General features: G+C 38.0%; 1 protein-coding gene across 1 annotated transcript in view; it reads left to right on the forward strand.

Moving 5' to 3' along the window:
- The window catches only part of LOC150088452 (WD repeat-containing protein 27-like), a 316,886-nt gene that overhangs the window by 225,272 nt on the left and 69,935 nt on the right, over positions 1 to 21,679 (forward strand). The window contains exon 19 of the mRNA XM_090370163.1: positions 17,022 to 17,116. Coding sequence (XP_090226289.1) covers positions 17,022 to 17,116 — 95 coding nt within the window. The remainder of the gene's footprint in view (positions 1 to 17,021; positions 17,117 to 21,679) is intronic.

The following is a 21,679-nucleotide window of genomic DNA, read 5'->3' on the forward strand; positions in this document are numbered from 1 at the left end:
TAAGCCTGTCTTAACACCAACCCTTTGTTCCACTCACCAATCTCATTGCCCTTCTCTGTACTCGTTCCAACAGCTCTGCATGTTTCCTAAAATGAGGCCTCCAGACATGTTAAAGTACTCAAGGTAGGGCCTGACCATTGCCTTATACAAGGGGACAATCATCCCTTATCCCTGCTAGCAAAATTCCTGTATATCATTTGCAAGACACCATGAAGCTATTCTTGCAGCCTTTTTGCACTGCTCAGAAAACTTTATATCTGACTGCACAATTATCCCCAGGTAATTTTCATTGTCCACTACCCTGAGTGTAGTACCACCCAGTTGATACGTTACTCTGGAGTTACTGCTACCCATATGCAGTACTTTACATTTGTCAACATTAAACTTCAGTTGCCACCTCTTAACCCATGTGTTCAACTTTTTTTTTTTTGAGATCCTGTTGTAGTAGTGTACTATCATTACTGTCATTAACAACCCTGCCAACCTTCGTATTGTCTGCAAACTTAGACATTAACCCTGATATACCTTCGTCAATATCATTGATAAATACCGAAAACAACAATGGGCCCAACACCAAACCCTGGGGGACTCCACTAATAACATTAGTCCATGAAAAGCAGTGTCCATTGATAACCACTGTCTGTCTTCTCCCACTCAACCATCCTTTTATCCATTTTAGCAACTTTCCCTTAATGCCATATTGCTCCAATTTGTACAGTTGTCTTCCATGTGCCACAGTATCAAAATCTTTCCTAAAATCCAAGTATATGATATCAAAATTATTCTTTGCATCCAATTCCTTTATGATCACATCATAGTATCCAATCAAATTTGTCAGACAAGACTTGCCCATAACAAATCCATGCTGTGTCTGAACTATAACTGCAGTCTTACTTAGTTAAAGCTAACCAATTTTGCTTTTAAATTCAAAATTTGAAAATTCGTAAAATCTTAAAGGGTCTCCTTGTAAAGAATTTAAAAAGGATGATTTTTTCATATTTCACCTAGTGATGCTCTTTTCTAAGAGTGATATAGAAAAAACTTTTCAGAGTGTATTCTGCAGATAATAAATTTTTTATTGTGACGAGCTGATGCCATCTTTTCTATTTTAATACTTTTGTTTCATAGGTAACACTACACTTGAAATAGTATGAATAACACCAATTTCAAGTTATCAAAAAAAGTTCGTTAGTAATAATTTAAATATGGTGTAAGTTTAATAAACTATAAAAGTTTTAAAACTGCCTGTGGAAAATAATTAGCATTAGTAGAGGCATTTGATGCAAGAAAGCAAGCTTATGCAGCATCAGCCAAAAAAAAAAAAAAAAAAAAATCCGCTTCCACTTCACCCCTCTGTTCGTTCAAAATACCTGTCCAGCTGAGCCTTAAACTTATTTAGGCTATCAACCTCCACCACAAGGGATGGAAGTCTGTTCCACCAACCAACCACCCACTGGCTAAAGGCAAATTTCCGCACGTCTATCCTACATCTGTCTTTCCTCAATTTGAATTTATGCCCTCTCAGGTGATTTTTCTGAGCTACAGGAAGAATCCCATCAGCATTGAGCATGCTTAAACCATTCAGGGCTTTATACACCTCTATCAGATCACCTCGCTGGTGCCTAGTCTCCAGACACTGTAATTTGCAAAACTTAAGCCTTTCTTCGTAAGAGCACCCCTTTGTTCCATTCACTAACCTTGTTGCCCTTCTCTGTACTCGTTCCAGCAGCTCTACATCCTTCTTGAAATGAGGCCTCCAGACCTGTATACAGTACTCTAGGTGTGGCCTGACCATCGCCTTATACAATGGAATAATCACCTCCTTATCCCTGCTGGAAAAATTCCTGTATATCATTGACAATACTCCATGAGCTACTCTTGCAGCCCGTCTGCACTGCTCAGAGAACTTCATATCTGCCTGCACAACCACCCCCAAGTCCCTTTAATTCTCTACCACTGTCAGTGTAGTACCACAGAGTTGATACGTTGCTCTGGGGTTGCTGTTTCCCATGTGTAGTACTTTACATTTGTCAATGTTAAACTTCATTTGCCACCTCTCAGCCCATCTGCTCAACCTTTCCAGATCCTGTTGCAGCAGCATAGTGTCAGTAGTGTCCTTGACAACCCTGCCAACCTTTGTATCGTCTGCAAACTTGGACATTAAGCCCGATATACCATTATCAATATCATTTATAAATACAGAAAACAATAATGGACCCAACACTGAGCCCTGAGGGACTCCACTAATAACATCAGTCCACGATGAGCAGTGTCCATTGATTACCACTCTCTGTCTTCTCCCCCTCAACCACCCCTTTATCCATAGCAGCAATTTGCCTCCAATGTCACACTGCTCCAATTTGTGTAGCAGTCTTCCATGTGCAACAGTATCAAAAGCCTTTCTAAGATCCAAGTATATAATATCAAAGTTATTCCCTGCATCCAGTTCTTTTTTGACTGCATCATAGTATCCAATCAAGTTGGTCAGGCAAGACCTCCCCTTAACAAAACCATGCTGTGTCTGAGCTATAACTGAAGTCTTGTCTAAATGATCCTGCAGTGCTTCTTTAACCAGTGCCTCCATTAATTTTCCTGGAACAGAAGTTAAGCTCACAGGTCTATAATTACTTGTGTCAGCCTTTGATCCTCCTTTGTGAATTGGGGTCACATTTGCACATTTCCAGTCTATGGGTACCTCCCCTGAGTCCAAGGAAGCTCTCATAATTATGGCTAAGGGTTTGCTTACTTCCTTTGCTGCCTTCTTTAATATAACTGGATAGATCCCATCCACCCCGGGTGCCTTTCTTGTGTTTATCTTCAACAGTTTCTCCTCCACTTTACTCCCAGTTATTTCAAGATTCTGTAGCTTACTGCTAGAGTTGAATACACCTCTGGCATTCCCCTCGCTGAATAACTCCTCATGTGTGAATGTCAATGCAAAATATTCATTTAGTTTGTTAGCTACCTGAGCAGGATCATCAACACTTGACCCATCAATATCAAGTGGACCAATCTGATTCATCCTCTTCCTTCTAGAGTTTACATAAGTAAAGAACTCTTTGCTGTTTTTCTTTGCATCCCTTGCCAAGGATTTCTCGTAATCTGCCTTCGCCTGCCTAACCTCCTTTGTAACTTGGTTGCATATCAACTTGTATCTATCATAGGCTTCTGTGTCATGTGTTAATTTGTATGTATCCCATGCATTTTTCTTCTCTGCCATATGCCTCATTAGTTCATCTGACATCCACATTACATTAATGTGTAAATGTCATTTTCTCAAACAGTCAGAAGAACTACTGTGTTCATAATGTAAACATTGACTTACACCACTGTTTCTGAACAGTTCATTATTTTCATTCAGCATTAATAATGATGTGTTGCTCATGATTAATCATGATGTGTCGCTTATTCGTGGAACTAATGAATTAATTAATTTGCAAAATAAAAGGAAGCAAGGTTAAGGAATATGTAGGTGGGTGAAAGTAATTTTCTTTTTTAATTTTATGACTTTCATCACTGATTCTCACTGGCTCATATTTAACATAATTACCACAGCAGGAGATGTTAATTATTACACGGCTGCCCTTAATAATAATTAATTCAATATGTATGCAGTTATAATGAATGTGTAAACTCTTCTCAGCTGTATCGAGAATAAGCAGAAATTTATTTTTTTATAAAGGAGACTATTCTATTTCTCTAGAATGCTTATATAAACTATATGACCAAAATTGTTCAGAAACCCATCCATCAATATTGTGCACTGTGCCAGAAGTCTTCCCACACATGCATATCAGCTCAAACACCAATATAAATCTTATAATGCCTGCCTGTGCAGCAGCTCTATGTTAGAAATGAATGCAGGTCATGGATTGGAACATTAGCAGAGGCATAAGATGCAAGAAAGTAAGCTTATATTATATGGCATCAGCCAAAAAAAAAAAAAAAAAAATCCCGTTTCACACATCCATTTGCTCTAAAAGTTTGTCCAGTTCTTCCTTGAATTTATTTAAGCTATCAACTTCCACAACAGATGGAAGTTTGTTCCAGCAATCAACTGCCTGCTGGCTAAAGTCAAATTTCCATGCATCTATTCTACAACTGTCTTTCCTCAATTTGAATTTATGCCCCCTCAAGTTTGTAATCTGAGCAAGAGGAAGAATCCCATCAGCACTGAGCTTGCTCAAACCATTCAAGGCCTTATACACCTCAATCAGATCACCTCGCAGGTGCCTCCAGAGAGTCTCCAGATGCTGCATTTGCAGAAATTAAGCCTTTCTTGGTTAGAGGATCCCTTAGTATCCCTCATCAATCTTGTTACCCTTCTCTGTACTTTTTCTAACCCTACATCCTTCCTAAAATAACGCCTCCAGACCTGTATGCAGTACTCACGGTATGGCCTGACTATTGTCTTATACAAAGGTATAACACCTCCTTATCCCTACTAGCAAAATTTGTGTATATCATTGACAAGACCCCCATGACCTGCTCTGGCAGCCTGTCTGCACTGCTCAGAAACTTCATATCTGACTGCACAATTACCCCCAGGTCTTTTCCATTCTCTACCACCCTGAGTGTAGTACCGCACAGTTGATACATTTCTCTGGGGTTACTTCTACCCATATGCAGTACTTTGCATTTGTCAATGTTTAGCTTTAGTTGCCACTTCTCAGCCCATCTGCCCAGCTTTTCTAGATCTTGTTGCAGTAACATACTGTCATTAACAACCATGCTAACCTTTGTATCATCTGCAAACTTGAACATTAAGCCTGATATATATTCATTAATATCGTTGATAATATACCAAACAACAACATACAGACTTTCAGTTTGGTATGGCAATTGGATGCCATATTAGCAACCCCTTCTGTCCATCCGTCCGTCCATGTGTGTGTGTGTGTGTGTGTGTGTGTGTGTGTGTGTGTGTGTGTGTGTGTGTGAGTGTGTGTGTGTGTGTGTGTGTGAGTGAGTGAGTGAGTGATCTGAACATCCTAAAAAAATCCATTGTGGCAAATGATATTCAAAGTTAGACCACAGGTGATACCTCACTGAAAAAAAAGATCTGGACAACCTTACAAACCCGTGGAATGTATTAGATAAAATATTAAAAAAAAAAACATGTTGTACCTCCTGCATTGGCATTTATGGAGAATGTGGCAGAAAATGTCCAAGAGACTGCAGAAACATCCATCAGTATATCAATCACACACACATACGGAGCTGCGTAGACTTAGGTTAATTGGTGGGGCAGCTTTGCATAAACCCAATTTTACAGCCACTAGTGTGAAACAGCATTTGAAACTGTATTCTTCTCAGTATATTTGGATTTTTTGAACAATGACAAAAGGTCACACTGCACAATGTTTCATACTGATGAATATATTTCCATTTGTAGGTTTCCCAGAGAGAACTTCTTTTGAAGTTTGATGAAGGTAGTCAGGTTGTACTTGGCTTTTTCATCTGGTTTGGACTTGTTCCAATGGGGATAATGCCCGAAACTACCTACACAGCAGTACCACTGAAATGAGCCTTGTTAGTCTCAGCAGCAGCCAAGACAATGCTCCATGTCATATAGCAAGGGTTGTGCAAGACTGGTTTTTTGAAAATGACATTGAAATGTTGGGCCAGCCAGCTCATATGGATTTGAACTCCACTTTTCAATTCCAACTTGCAGAACAAATTGGAGTGCCAGATTGGGCTGTGGCCGAAACTTCTTCCAAACTGGCAGTTGCTTTGCAGAAGAAAACGTAAATTTTGGTTGACATGTACCAGAAGTTGGGCCGGGAGGGTTTAGGCTGCCATACAGAACCTAATGTGGTCCTCCTATGTATTACATTTTCAAATACTTTTGGTCATAATGTATGTAATGTGCAAAATTTTGACGTTAAAATCTTTACCAGTGTTATTTGGAAAAAAGCATTACATTACCTAAAAATCGTTATATAAAATCGTCACAAAACCCAATGTGCATGTGTTGTACTTTACGTTAAAAATGTCTTTTCTTGGCCGCATGCATTGTACTTGTTGCGTGCAGTGACACAATTAGTACAATGCATACACCCAAGAAAACTCAACTGTACGCAACAAGTGCAATTGAGCAGTGATGTGCTACGTTATACTGTTATATCAGCATGATGATTAATACACGAGAGACTGTGCCAAAATCTACATCCCGGTGTTTGAAGGAAAATTGTGAAAGAAAGAAAGGGAAGTTGGACAGAAATGTGAATCTATATGAAATTGAACAACAGTGTTTCACTGTGCCTGGAACTTCTGAAACTGCCCACAAGAAAACTCAAACTCAAAAGGTGAAGGAATATCGTGAAAGAAAGAAAAGGAAATTGGACAGAAATGTGAATCCAGATGAAATTCAACAAGAGTGTTTCATTATGCCTGAGACTTCTCATATTGCACCCAAAACAACTCAAGCTGAAATAATGAAGGGATATCGTGAACAGAAGAAAAGGAAATTAGGAATTAAAACTATTCCAAATCATAATGAAATTCAACCACAAAATTCTGCTATGCCTTATTATACTTATCAGGAATCTAAAACTCCAGCAGAACGAATGAAGGAATATCGTGCATGAAAAAAAGTGAAATTAGAAATGGTTAATTATAAGATTCCTGATTACATCCCTATAGTGTCTACACAAGCTGACAGTGAGTTTGAAAAACTAGTGTACAAAAACCCATTTGGATTTAGTTCTAATGTTTGTGATTGTTTATGGTTTCAATTAGATTTGAAACCATTTCCAACAACTTTATATGAATTACTTCAAAATTAATTTACTTCATTAAAAGAGGGACGGATACCAACTATGGCCACGTCAAATGGATTTATATATCTAACATATCCTACTGATTTTCCTCCACTGGATGTTGTAACTGAGCGTTTGATATCACCACGATTACCCTTTATGCAAATTCGTCATTTATGTTATGAATATGGACAATATGGGATCATTGGACAAGTAGTAAATGTATCAGTTAATGTAAATACGATGATTCATCAATTACTTAGAGAATTAGATGACGATTATGCCATTAATGTACGTATAAAACGAAGACTCATACATAAATCATCATATCTACAAGGATGTGTGCAGAAGAAAATAGTGGAAATATGGTTGCAGTATTTGATAAATTCTCCTTTGTATAAATTCTATGGCATAAAAGTGAGTGATGATTTCTTGAGGACAAATGATGATAGTGAACAGGAACATTCAGATGAAAATGTGGAACCTGTCAACAATGATGATGAACTATTGTTAACTCAACAACAAACATTATTATGGTCTGAAAATAAATATTTATGTATAGCACTGGGTCAGAAATCATCTCCAACAAGTTTCATATTTGATATACATGCAGAAGAACTTTCTTTTCCAGCTATATATTTGGGACATGCACAAAAATTTAAAAATGGATTGAAAATTACTCCCTTTATGATGGCATTGAGGGAAATTCGTAGATCTGATCGTCGTGGAGTAACTCCCCAGCATTTGCTATATATGGCAATGAAAGTTATGCGAATGCATACCGCAGAAAATTTGCAAATTGCATTTAAATCAATAGGAATAACAGCTAACATTACTCGTTCTATATTGGAATCGAAAGAATTTATAAACAAGTCATTAGAGCCTAACTTGGAATTTCTAAAATCATTTCCCAATTCAGCATATTATTGGAGTCAACGTAAATGAGATGTGTTTTCCATGATTCGTCAATTAGGAAAACCTACAATGTTCATGACATTGAGTGCGTGGGAACCAACATGGTCCGTATTACTATGTATGCTATACAAATTCAGATATAAATGAGAAATTACAACTAACAAAGTTATGGATCTACTGTACATGGAAAGAGCTACATTAATAAATGAAAACCCCATAACGTGTGCCACATACTTTAATAAAATTGTTGAGAGTATACTCAAAATTTTAAAATCAAAACCTATAGTCCTTTTGGGAAATATTATGTTGTGAATTTCTTTAAACGCATTGAATTTCAACATCGAGGAAGTCCACATGCACATATATTATTATGGATGAACAATGCACCTTCTGCACCATTAGAAGAAAAAGAAGGTGAGATGGAAGAAGCAATCCAAATGATAGATGCATTATGTTCTATAGAGAAAACTTCAGATTATTCAAATTTACAACAACATAAACATACTTTTACCTGTTATAAAAATAATAATGCAAACCGATGCGAATGTCGATTTGAAGCACCTTTTTGGCCAATGTCACAAACTTGTATATTGATACCGATGGCCACAGATAACAATCAAAGATCAGATTATTGCAAAAAATATCATAAAATGCATGACTCAGAATTCGATAATCATGTTAATTTTGAAAAATTCCTTAAATCAAATCAATACCAATCAGAAGAAGAATATCTAAATATTTTGGGGGCTGGTATCAAACGACTATGTATATTTTTTAAACACAAGATAGAAGAGAAATTTATGAATAATTACAATCCTTGGATTGTAATTATTCATAAATTTTCATAGGCCTATAGCACACTCCTACTCTCAATTTTGATCTCCCAATGCTTATGTCACACCAAACTGACTCAACTCGACTGGCTTCATTTCCTTGGTTTTTATGTGTTTCTTAACTAATAGCATAACCCCTCCCCCCTTCCTATCCTGTCTATCCTTTCTGTAGACGTTGTACTCCCCAAATTCCAGTTCTACATCCCTTATATCTGTGTGACACCACGTCTCTGATATCCCAACAATATCTGCCTTTGATGTTTTGAGCAATACCTCAAATTCATCAAATTTATTTACTAAACTCCTAGCATTGGTGTACACGCAAGTATACCTGCACCTGTTTCTATTCTTAGCTACCCTAACACAACCCATGTGTTTACTTGTAAAGCAATGGCTCCCAGCAGTCTCTGAAATATCATGCATCTTGTTTTTCAGGCTTCTGCTCATTCTAATAGAAGCAGTGCAAGAATCTCTTTCACCTCTGCCAGTGGCTACTGTCAATCTATTGGTCTTTGTCTCCCCCCAAGCTAGCAGTTTTCCGACCCACCTAACACTGCCTCAATAGCATCAGCGAATATTCTTGCACCCTTTCTATTTAAGTGTATCCCATCCCTGTAGAAGCAATCTCTCCTGTTAACAAGTACAGTCCAGGCTGAAAAAAATTCTACCCCTTGAGCCTTGCACAATCTTTCCAGGGCCAAATTGATCGACAAGGCTCTCATCATATACTCCCTCCTATCGTGTCTGGGCAGAATTGCAGACACTTTCAAATTCAACCCTAATTCTCGGCTTTTGTTCAACAGTGACCTGTACTTGTTAAGTAATTCTGCCGGTCTCCTACTCTTAATATCGTTAGTGCCAACGTGTACAACTATATCACCTTTTGTGCCCTTAAAAGATGATATTCGCTCTACAACGTCATCAACCTTTGCCCCTGGCAGACATACCCTGGTCCTGTTCCACCTATCTTTTTTACAAAGCATGTTCCCCGTTTCCCTGACAATAGAGTCACCAACAACTACTAGTTCCTTCGGGACCAGCGCATTCTGCCTTGGGGGTTGTCTCTGTGTCACGCGATGCCCAAGTGCAAGCTCTGGCGTTGATGTGGGCAGCTGAGAGCTTGATGGGCCCCTCAATTTAGTTTCTTCGAGGGCATCCACCCTGTCCTTCAAGCTCTCATATAGGCCCACAAGAACGCCGAGTTGTTGCCTGATATCGATACACTCCTTGCATCGCGCACACACAAAGACATCCCCCTCGGCAGTATCATGTCCCGTACCCGATTGCTCTGCAAACAGTGCATTTTATAAGGCTGTGAGTCAGAGGACAACTGCCCCCCTCAGTTCTGCTCTGAGCCACAGCACTTCCATTAGCTTGAGCCTTTTGCTTTGCTGCTCTGGTCTGAGTCATGATTCTATTAATTTATTAATTAATTATGTTATGTTATTAATTATGTTAAATATAATTAATTATATTACGTTTGTAATCTAAGTCGTTATATGTATTTATTTAAACGTACAATTTAACTCCTAACGAAGTTCAACTAACGCTATCTAGTACGGCATACAACTATCGTATCACAATGGCGGGAAAATTACGAACGGTACCGGAGTTGAAATACGTGGAAACCTTTACCAATACTTTTATGCAATTACAAGGCCGAGTAAAGAATAATTACACCAAGTTAATCAGAAAATCACAAAATGATGTTATACTACTAAATTTAAATCAAAAGTTTTAGAAAAACAATAATTTTTTCAAATCAATAAATAAGAAAAATCCACTTAGCGGCTTGGAACACGACCGTCTCTAGTAGCCTCGTCAGCAGACTCTCTCCGTTTTGCAGCATAAGAAAGGCGATAAATCAGAAATTGGAAATTATAGACTAATCAGCTTGTTATCCCACATCTACAAGTTGTTCACAAGGGTCATTACTAACAGATTAGAAAGAATACTTCATGAGAATCAACCGAAAGTGCAAGCTGGCTTTAGGACAGGATTCTCAACTATGGATCACCTTCACATAATATCATAGCTAATGGAGAAAGCGAATGAATATAAAACACCATTATGTTTATGGCATTTATGGATTATGAAAAGTCATTTGGCTCCATACAGCATAAGGCAATGTTTCGGGCACTGGAAAGACAAGGCATAGACACCCCATATATTATGATTTTGAAGAAAATATATGAGAATGCTCCCTCCTTTATTAGACTAGACAAAGACAGTAGCAAATTTAAAATTGAGAAAGGAGTTTGACAAGGAGACACAATATCTCCGAAGTTGTTTACTGTTGCTCTTCAGGAAGTTTCAGAAGATTAGACTGCTCACAGAAAGGAGTCAATGTGAATGGAGAGTACTAAACCATTTATGATTTGCAGATGACATTGTGGTCATAAGCCACGATCCCAAAGAATTACAGAAAAATCTTAATCAGTTATGCAGAGTTAGTAAGTATTTTGGACTAAAGATGAATATGGCTAAAACAAAAGTAATGATGAACAAGTATGCTACAGAAAGGGATATAATGATTGAAGTAGCAGTAATTGAAAAGGTGGAGTCATATACTTATCTGAGAAGTCATTAGCTGTAATAATGATAAATGGCTGGAAGTCAAGAGAAGAATAAATTTTGGATGGATAGCAATCAGGAAATATAGTCACATACTGAGGAGCAATATCCCAATTTGTCTGAAATGTAAAATAATGAACCAATGCATACTCCCCACCACAACTTATGGAAGTGAAACTTGGGCACTCACCAAAAGAATGGAAGAGAAGTTGAGAACTACACAGCGAAAAATGGAACAAATTATATTGGGAATCATACTGTTAGATAAGAAGAGAAACACATGCATTAGGCAGCAAACTCAAGTAACGGACATTCTTATCAAAACTAAAGAACTAAAATGGTCTTGGGCAGGATACATAGCTCAAAAACATGATGATAGATGGATTAAGAAAATAACAGAATAGTACCCAATTAGTCTCCAATTATTTAGAAGAAAACCTGGAAGTCAACGACTGAGATGGACAGATAAAATTCATGAGTTTGTGGGTAGTAAATGGATGGCCATTGCACAAAACAGAAGGAACTGGAAAGTTGCTGGAGAGGCCTTCATACTGCAGTGGATTGAAAATGGCTGATGATGGTGATGATTGTATCAAACTTGATGAGAATGATGAAAATGGTCTGGTGGGAAAAAAATGAAGAATTTCTTAAATCAAAAGAAATTTATGATGATTTCTTTACCGACAAGAAAACTGTTGATGAGGAGATGAGAATGGTGATGATGGATAAATTATCATCTGTTGTTAGGAAGCAAGAGAATGTCTTACATCTGAAGAATACTGTCTTTGATGAGTAGTACTAATAAAGAACAAAGCGCATTATTACTTGAAGCTGTATCATCAAATTGATAATCAGATACATGAACCGATACAGTGTTTCTCACCGGATCTGCTGGCTGTGGAAAGACATTTACTCTTAAATTATTGATGGAAATGTATAATCGCTTTTGTAAATGTATCACATATTCACAATGCATATGTTAATTTGCCTCTACAGGCAACGCCGCTGTGGTAATTGATGGTACAACAGTGCATTCTGCTTTCCGTATATGTCTATCAAATAATCTTCAACTTAGTGATGAAATTCTTCGACAATATAGAACTGCATTTCAACATGTACGTAGTATTATAATCGATGAAGTTAATATAATTAGTGCAGAACTATTATCGATTATAAATATGCATTTAAAGCAGATAACTGGTGTTCATGAAATATCATTTGGAGGTATGAATATATACTTCATTAGAGATTTACGGCAATTGCCTCCAGTGCATGCTACATCCATGTACAGGGTGATTCACTACCAGTGCGACAAACTTGCAGGAGGTGTAGGGGGCACAAAGATGAATCGGAATCGCAAAGCATTGCAGGGTCCGAAATGCCTTCATCATGCGGTAGAGGATGTTGAACTGGAGGTCACGTGAACAGCGATCCCACTGGAAGTCAGCATTTGCGAACCAGTTCCCGAGGCAGTAGGATGGACGAGTATTCAAACGTTGAACTGGCCAACATGCACCTTGCGTATGGAGCTGCGGACTGTAACGGGCGCGCTGCTCTGCACTTGTACCAGGAACGTTTCCCGCACAGGCATGCTCCTCATCATACGATTTTAATCATATGATGAGAAGGTTACGTGAGACTGGTTGTTTCACGAGAGGTGCCATGAATCGAGAGCGAACGACGAGGACGCCAGACAATGAGGAGAATGTCCTACGTCTTGCAGAAAGCAATCCGAGTACGAGTACTCGAGCGATAGGCCAACGATTGGGTATTTCCCAATCCGCTGCATGGCGGATACTGTCAACAAACCAAATGAGTTCATACCATCTGCAACGCGTCCAATCATTGGAGCCTGCGGATTATCCACTCCAGAGGATTTTGCTACTTGGTTTCTTCAACAGAAATGGTTCGCAAATGCTGACTTCCAGCGGGATCGCTGTTCACGCGACCTCCCGTTCAACGTCCTCTACCGCATGACGAAGGCATTTCGGACCCTGCAATGCTATGTGATTACGATTCGTATTTGTGCCCCCTACACCTCCTGCAAGTTTGTCGCACTGGTAGTGAATCACCCTGTATAAATGCCTGAAGAACTCATTGATTGCTCCAAAATTATGGCATTCACTACAATTTCATGAATTAGTACAAGTTGTTCAACAGTCCGATAGTACATTTTCTAAAATTCTTACAGAAATAGGCAACGGAAAAGCGTTATTACCAGATGGACTTAAAATTATAGAATCAAGATTTGTAACCAAAGAAGATTCTCTAATTTATGTCTACAAAGGATTCGACTATTTTTAAGAAATAGTGATGTAAATTCCTATAATACAAATGCTTTTTAGTTGCAGATGAAACCCATGAAGTGGTTACACAAGATTTATACCAAGGTATCATTCTGAAGAACAAGCAAGTATACGAAATAAAATTCATAAAATGTCAGTTACTGAAATGCAGGACTTCTATACATGCTACCATTATTGAAAGGAAAACCATACATGTTTACTACAAATATAGATGTGGTCGATGGATTGGTAAACAATGCAATCGGTACTTTAGTATATTTCGAATTTGAGGATGATGAAACAGTTAAACGTGTATGGATGAAATTTCCTGAGTCAAAAATAGGACCTAACCTTCAATCTCGTTATAAACAATATGCGAAAGATAAACATTTACCTAGTCAATCCATACCTATTGTAAAACAATCAACTACAATTCCATTCAAGAACAATAGGAAATTAACATGTAGACATACACAATTTCGTTTAGTAGTATCTGCTTGTGCTTTGACTATACATAAATCTCAAGGAGGGACCTTCGACAAAGACATATATAATTATGAGAAAGATCATCAACAGCAACTTGTATATGTGGCATTATCTCGAGTGACCTCATTGCAAGGTTTATATTACAAATCCCAACGACAATTTCACATTTCACCATGGCAAAGCCACTAGTAATATAGAACTTCATGCTGAACTAGATCACTTGAAAAATAATAAGCTACCATCTCCACAGGATGAGCTGCAAGATTTCATACAAAGTGATATAGATATATTGATGATATATCTATATCGTCAATGAACATACAAAGTTTACAAGGCGCCTCCGTAGCCAGGTGGGAAGGAGCAGCAGTGCGTAGCACACCCTTCTTGATTAGACCGGGGTTCGAGCCCGTCACCACCAAATACGGAACATGCGGAAAGGTCAGGGAATGACCACCGCACCGGAGCAATATGGCCTTAGTTGCTAATGCTCCTAAAAAACTAAATAACAACAACAACAAAGTTTACAGGCCCATGTTCGAGATATCGAAATGGGTACAATCTTAGAGAAATCCAAAATATTGATATTAAGTGAACCGTGGTTGGATAATAATGAACATATATTACTTAAACCATTCCAATGTGTGACTCAATTTAAAAGGTTGGATGTTCGTAGTGGTGGTGTTGCAATATATCAACATGAAGGTTCAACTATCATCAGTACACCACATATTGGTGCCTCCGTAGCCAGGTGGGAAGGAGCAGCAGTGTGTAGCACACACTTCTTGATTAGATTGGGGTTCGAGCCCATCACCACCAAATACGGAGGATGTGGAAAGGGTCAGGGAATGACCACCGCATATCCCGGAGCAATATGGCTTTAGTTGCTAATGCTCCTAAAAAAAAAAAAAAAAAAAAAAACAAATAACAATAACAAACACCACATATCTTTGCACAACATAATAGCAGTAATGCGACAGTGGTATCAGATGAAATCGGAGACATTTGTGGATCTATATGCAAATTCAATAGTGAATCTATTTTCATTGTTGCCATATACATCACTCCAGGGATGCCGTTAGATATAATTCAGAAATTCATAAACAAGAATTTGATGCCGTATTCCATTGAAGGTGCAAAATTATTGGAAGAGCCACTAGGTTGTATAGTTCTCACTGGTGATTTCAATCTAGAATTAAATTCTGAGGCTGGAAAGAAGTTTTCTAAATTTATGAAAGATGTCTTCAATTTAGATATTAAGTCAAATAACGGCAGTAAAGACGTTTTTAACGGCTCCCTCTGTGACATTATCAATGACACTACCAGTCTCAGAGTAAAGCGGCAGCAACTCATTATGTACCTGGTACATAATTTCGGTCTTTTTTTATGATGATATGGTATGTTCATATCTATTAATGCCAAAGCTAATCAACTCATTGAGGGGTGGGAGAACTTATATAGCGCTTTCTAATTTATGTATGTAAAGAAAGAATAAAGGCATCAGAGCTCTTTGACTGGTATGGCTATAAGAGTTTGGTTATTCTTAATTTTTTTCTTTCTTTATAATATTAAGAAACTTGATTGATCAAACTACCTTGAATGAATGGACAAAGTATACACTTTGTATCACGTTAAATTTTTGGGTTTTCATTATAGTTGGTTGTTTTATTCAGAAATGTATGCCTATAGCACTTGATTAAGAGTACTGCTAAACTTCATTTTTATCATTCTTGTACAGACTGATTTACATTCTTATTTTCATCAATTTAAACTGTTTATTTTTAAATATAGTATTGCTATTGTCATTAGTTACACCAATGAGCCAAAACATTATGACCAGCGAGTCCTTATGCAGATCAAAGCAACTGCAGGTGAACTACGGTGTGTGTGTGGGTTGGGACACGGTATGAAAAACACCTGATACTGAGCTCTGTTAATCAGTGTTACTCTTGTTCTTCAGATGGGAAAGGCAGCAGACTTAAGCGAGTTTTACAAAGGCCAAATTGTAATGGCCAGACGAGTGGGTCAGAGCATATCCGAAACAGCACGGCTGGTGGTGTGCTCACGGTCAGCCATGGTTAGTACTTACTAAAAGTGGTCCGAGGAGGGGGTGGGACCCATGAACCGCCAGCGAGGTGTTGGATGACCACAGCTCATCGATGTTCGAGGTTAGCAAAGGCTCTCCCGGATGGTACGTGGCAACGGAAGGGCGACTGTGGTGCAACTCGCCGGTAATTCGACTGCTGGTGATGGGAGTAATGTGTCACAACGCATAGTACATTGAATCCTGCTGAAAATGGGGTTGCGTAGCCGCAGGCCACTCCGAGTGTCCATACTAACCATGGTTCACTGACAACAGTGCCTACAATGGACACATGAGCATCAAAACTGGACCTTGATTGATTAGAAGAAGGTCGTCTGATCCAATGAATCATGTTTCCTGTTGCACTGTGTGAACAGCCGGGTACGTGTGCGTCATTTACCTGGAGAAGTGATGGCACCTGGATGCACTGTGTGATGTTTTACAGGGATACCCTGGGTCCAATCATCTATGTTCCATGCTCTCTGACGTCTACCACCTACCTAAACATCATTGCTGACCAGGTGCACCATTTCATGGCAACGGTCTTCCCCTCTGGTGGTGCCGTCTTTCAGCAGGATAATGCGCCATGCCACACCACCCAGATTGTTCAAGACTGGTTCACAGAACATGAGGAAAAACTTCCAGGTGTTGGTCTGGCCTCCAAATTCCCCAGACATCAATGCCATCGAGCATCTGTGGTTCATGTTGGAACAGCAACTCCAATCTGTGGTGTCTCAACTACGGATCTTACAGGAGTTAAAGGATCTGCTGGTTACATGTTGGTACCAGATACCACAAGACACATTTAGAAATCTTGTAGCATCCATGCCTCTCCAGGTACGAGCTGTTTTGGCTGCACGTGGAGGACCAACATCATATTAGGTAGGTGGTCATAATGTTTTGGCTCACTGGTGTATTTTCTATTTGTTTTTTTTATATTTACCAATGATTAGTCTCCAATTAAGACCAGAAATTTCACTTATTTAATGTTCTTTTTTTATACAAACTGATATTCAAAAAGAAAACTGCATGATAATATAAGTTATGCTGATTGATAAGTTATACTTGCTATTACGTTTCCTCCAAGGTACAAAACACGCAGCTCTAAAGAATTAATGTCCACAATTTCTGTTGATGCAAAGCATATTACAGCCATTGCAGCAGTAAATCAGTTTCATTCTAGTATCCTTTGAGGTTTAATTAGATATATATGAAGATGAATGGCAAATTGATATTTTCAGAGTGAAGAATTACTTATATCTTTCCCTAATTTGTTTGTTTATTTCATTTATTTGTTTCCTTATTTAATTTATTTGTTTCCTTATTTCGTTTATTTATTCCATTTATTTGTTTCCTTATTTTGTTTATTTATTTCATTTATTTGTTTCCTTATTTTGCATGCCCCTCTTTAACTATGCTTGGACTGTTGATATACCGATGCTCAGATCCCAGTTCCAAAAAATTAATAAATAATAAATATTTATTTTGATGCTCTGACCATTTCACAATTTCTCATCACCATTATCATCATTAGTGCTCTGCCAAGAGCAGGCCCAGGCATATGCTGAACAACCACTTCTCCATCCTCCTATACTCAGCCTTTCTCTTCATCTCCCCATATCCACCATCCCTCTTAATTCAGCCGACAGTTTTTCTTAGTTGTCCTCAGGGCCTCTCCCCCCCAACCTCAACTTCTTCCTCATCACATCCTTCATTACCCTTTCACCTCAGAACATATATCCAATTCAGTTTCTCTTCCGCCTTCTTATTATTTCAGTTGAACATCTCTTCTCACCCATCCTCAAAACCTCCTCATTTCTTGTTTCATTTGACTCATTTTCCATCCTCCTCCATACTTTCTACTCTTTTAATATCTTCTGTTCTCAGTGTCCATTTTGCTTCTTCATGAAGTACCATGCTCCATGCTAGGCATATTACCAATCATTTCCTTAAACCATCTCCTAATTTCTCACCATAATATTTTTCACTTTGCTTATTTTATTTTATCCATTCTTATTCTTATTTCCCTGCTGCTCTTTGTTTTTTTCCACTGTTATGTTTCCCAAATACTTGTACTTGTTCACATGTTCTATTTGCTGTCCCCCAATTTCAATATTTAACTCGCACCTTTCTCTTCTCACCCTCATAACTATTGATTTCTTAATATTTATTCTCATCACGAATCTATTACAACTGTGTTTTAGCCTGTTAACCAATTTCTGTACTCCTTCCTCAGAATCTGCCACCAATGCAGATAAGGCAGGTGGAAGATATCTGCATTGCTATCATCTGCAATTCTAACACACTCAATAATCTTCCTCTCCATATTCATCCCATACAATTCTTCCTCATCCATATTTCTTTATCAAATGTCTCTTTAGCCATTTTTTCTACATATATATTAAAGTCGGGGACTGACAAAACACCTGTCTCACACCTGTTCATGTTGCTTTCCATCTCTACACTTTGTGTCATCTTGTCCTACCCTTACTATTAATTTTTGTCCCCAATATAATCTATTGATCATTCTTCTGTCCTTCCTATCCTTTCCAGCATATTCAATAACTTAACCCAATCAACCCAATCAGAAGCCTTCTCCAAATCTAAAACATCTATATACATCTTTCTTTGCTTCCAAGTGTCTTTCTACCAACATTCTCATCACATCTGTTGCATCCCCCTCTCCCTCCTGAAACCAGACTGCCCTCCCACATTTTCCCCCATCTTTCTCATCATCCTTCTATGTAATAAATTGTTAACATTATCTTTGCTACTGCAGTACCAAATTTATAGTTCTAAAAAAATTTACATATCGCTGTATGGCTTTTCTTTTTTATTAGTATCACTGCTGTAGTCTTAAAATCTTTTGGCCATTCCCCTTGCTCCTACATTAACTTACATAATTCTGTTACTTCCCTTAAGTGCATTTACCCTAGTAACCTTATAAACTCCACTGATACCTGCTGCCTTATTTCCCTTCCTCTGTTTCTGTGATTACCTCTTCTTCTTCCATTAAGACTGGCCCCCAAACTGTCCTGATCCACCATTTCTACATCAAAATTACTCTCCTCTTGCCTCTTGTTTGACCCATATAACTCTTTATATATCCACCCCTCTCCCCCTTATCTCCTCATGTTTTCTTGGTACCTTTTCATTTCTTCTCTCTGCAACACTCTGATCTCTTCCCTTTTTCTCCATGCTCACATTCCTTACTCTCATATGTTAAATAATATTTTCCTAAGCTTTTTAATACTTCTCCTTCTTATTCCCTACAAAACCCATCCCATCATTCCTTCCTTACTTTACCTATTATTTGCCAAACGTATTGCTAATCTCTCTCTCTATACCTTCTTCTGCCATCTTACGGAAATGGAAAAGTACTTAATAGTACTTTTCCATTTCCTTCTTTCCTCCATTTCTCTTCATATCCTCTGTCACCCATGGTTTCCTGGGTCTTATTCCCTGCCTATGTCCTCTTCAGCTATTTTGTCTCTTAAATGTACCATTTGTACTTTGAATATCCTTCTGATCATCCCTTTCCAGTGATATCTTTTTCTTTGATTTTGCCTCAATAATATTCTTCCTTGCTGTTTTTATTCTCTCCATGTTTTATCTTTTATCTTTCTTTGCTCCTCTTATCCTTCTCAACTTTAATTCCACATCCATTATCACAATATCATGATCAGTATATATGTCCAGTCCTGGTATGCATGAGTTTTATGCTGTTTCTATACTTATATAGTCCAATTGATTATAGGGCCGAAGAAAGGAAGATTTCCACAAGTCGATGAAGCTGTGATACATTTTGTATCAGAGACATGCAAAAAGGATTACCCATCACTTGACAAGCCATGCAATTGAAAGCCAGAGAAATTTCCAAGTCCCTCAGAATAGAGAAAATAATTTTTAAAGGCAGTCATGGCTGTTGCGACAGACTCTTGCATTGTAGCGGATTATCGTTAAGGCAGGGAACATCTATCTGTCAAAAAATTCCTGCAGACTTTCAACAGAAGCTGATTAACTTTCAGTGACAGGTGATGAAATTAAGGAAAAAAAGAAACTATGAGCTTAGTGAAATTGGAAATGCTGATGAAATCCCGGTCTTCTTCGATATGCCTCGAAATTACACTGTCAATGCTAAAGGTGCTAAAGAAATCGAGATTATAAGCACAGGCTACAAAAAGCAGTGTATCATTGTGATGCTATGCATCACCGCTGATGGTCGAAAGTTGCCACCATATTTAATTTTAAATCAAAAAACCATACCAAAGAATGAAATTTTCCCCAAAAATGTTATTGTGTCTGCACAAAAAATGGATGGATGTCAGCAGAGCTTACAGAAGACTGGCTAAATGTTGTGTGGAATAGATGTCCTGTAAATCTTCGTAACCCTCCTAGCATGCTAGTACTTGATGCATTTCATGGGTATTTGTCCAAACGGGTCAAAAATAAAATTGTGCAAAAACATAGTGACTTGGTTGTGATTCCTGGTGGCATGACTGGCCAACTGCAGCCACTCGACGTTTCAGTCAACAAACCGTTTAAGGATTACCTGAGAAAGCAATATGAATCCTGGCTGTTGACTGACAACATTCCGCTGACACTTTCCAGAAAAATTAAGAAAGCGCCGGCATCAAAATTGGCGGAATGGGTATCAACAGCTTGGAAGCTAATCCCAGAAAGAATAGTGCAGCACTCATTTAAAAAATGTTACATCACCAATGCTCTCGATGGCTCAGAAGACAATATATTATGGGATAATGAAGATAATGACGGCTCATAAGAATTAGACTCTGAATGTGAAGTGGACCCTGATATTGATTCAGATGCATATATTGATGGCTCAGAAGATTCAGAAGGAAGTGATGATAACATATCTACTGATAAATACTATTGTTGTTAGTAAATTGAATTCTATTATAATAAAAATATTTGTTAGCTATATTTTAGTTTTATTTTATTTATTTATTTTTTTTTTCTTAGAATCAGAGCTTTTTTTCTGTTGGTAGTACTGAAATTAAGGTACGTCTTACAATCAATGCCATCTTAGAATCGAAGAAATACGGTCCTTGTACTAATGCCACTCCTTTTGGTTCTGCATCCAATCCATCCAATTATCAACCTATCACTAATAAATTTCATCACTTCCACACTTTCAGTTACCTGCTTACTCAAAACTGATTCTACTTCATTCTTATTCTCATTACCTCCGCAATATATAACCCTTATCCGATCACTTCTAAAGTTCCCTTTTTAATTTTCCTTCTTATCCCACCCAAACCCACGATATCATAAAACTCCACCAAGAAAGGTTGGTGGAGTTTTTACCTCATTCCATTTCTCACCATCTCCCCTCTACTTCCTGCTTATATCACAGTGGTTTTGCTGGTTAATGTGGAAGATCTCATGAACTCCCCTGCTGACCTGACACCTTGGCTCACTGCCAATGATGGTTTCCATTGCTGTATCTAATTGTCCATAATTTGGGTGGGACAAGTACCCTGAGAAAAAGAAGGCAGACTCTCACTGCAGAAAAAAAAAAGTAATAAAAACAAGAGTCAGAAACAGAAGGGAATCAACAAATAAACAAAGAACAAGAATATCCAGCTCAGAGCCTTAGATGTGCCAAGCCTGTACCCTCCTGGGGAAGTACCATACCTAATCACAATAAAATATTTGTTTCAAAAGTTTTGATAACAAACAGAAATCACATGGAATCTAGATATAACCAATAGGATGGATGTT

The sequence above is a fragment of the Mastigoproctus giganteus genome, chromosome 3 (assembly GCF_048544385.1).
Source record: "Mastigoproctus giganteus isolate SK-2022 chromosome 3, ASM4854438v1, whole genome shotgun sequence".
Lineage (NCBI taxonomy): Eukaryota > Metazoa > Arthropoda > Arachnida > Uropygi > Thelyphonidae > Mastigoproctus > Mastigoproctus giganteus.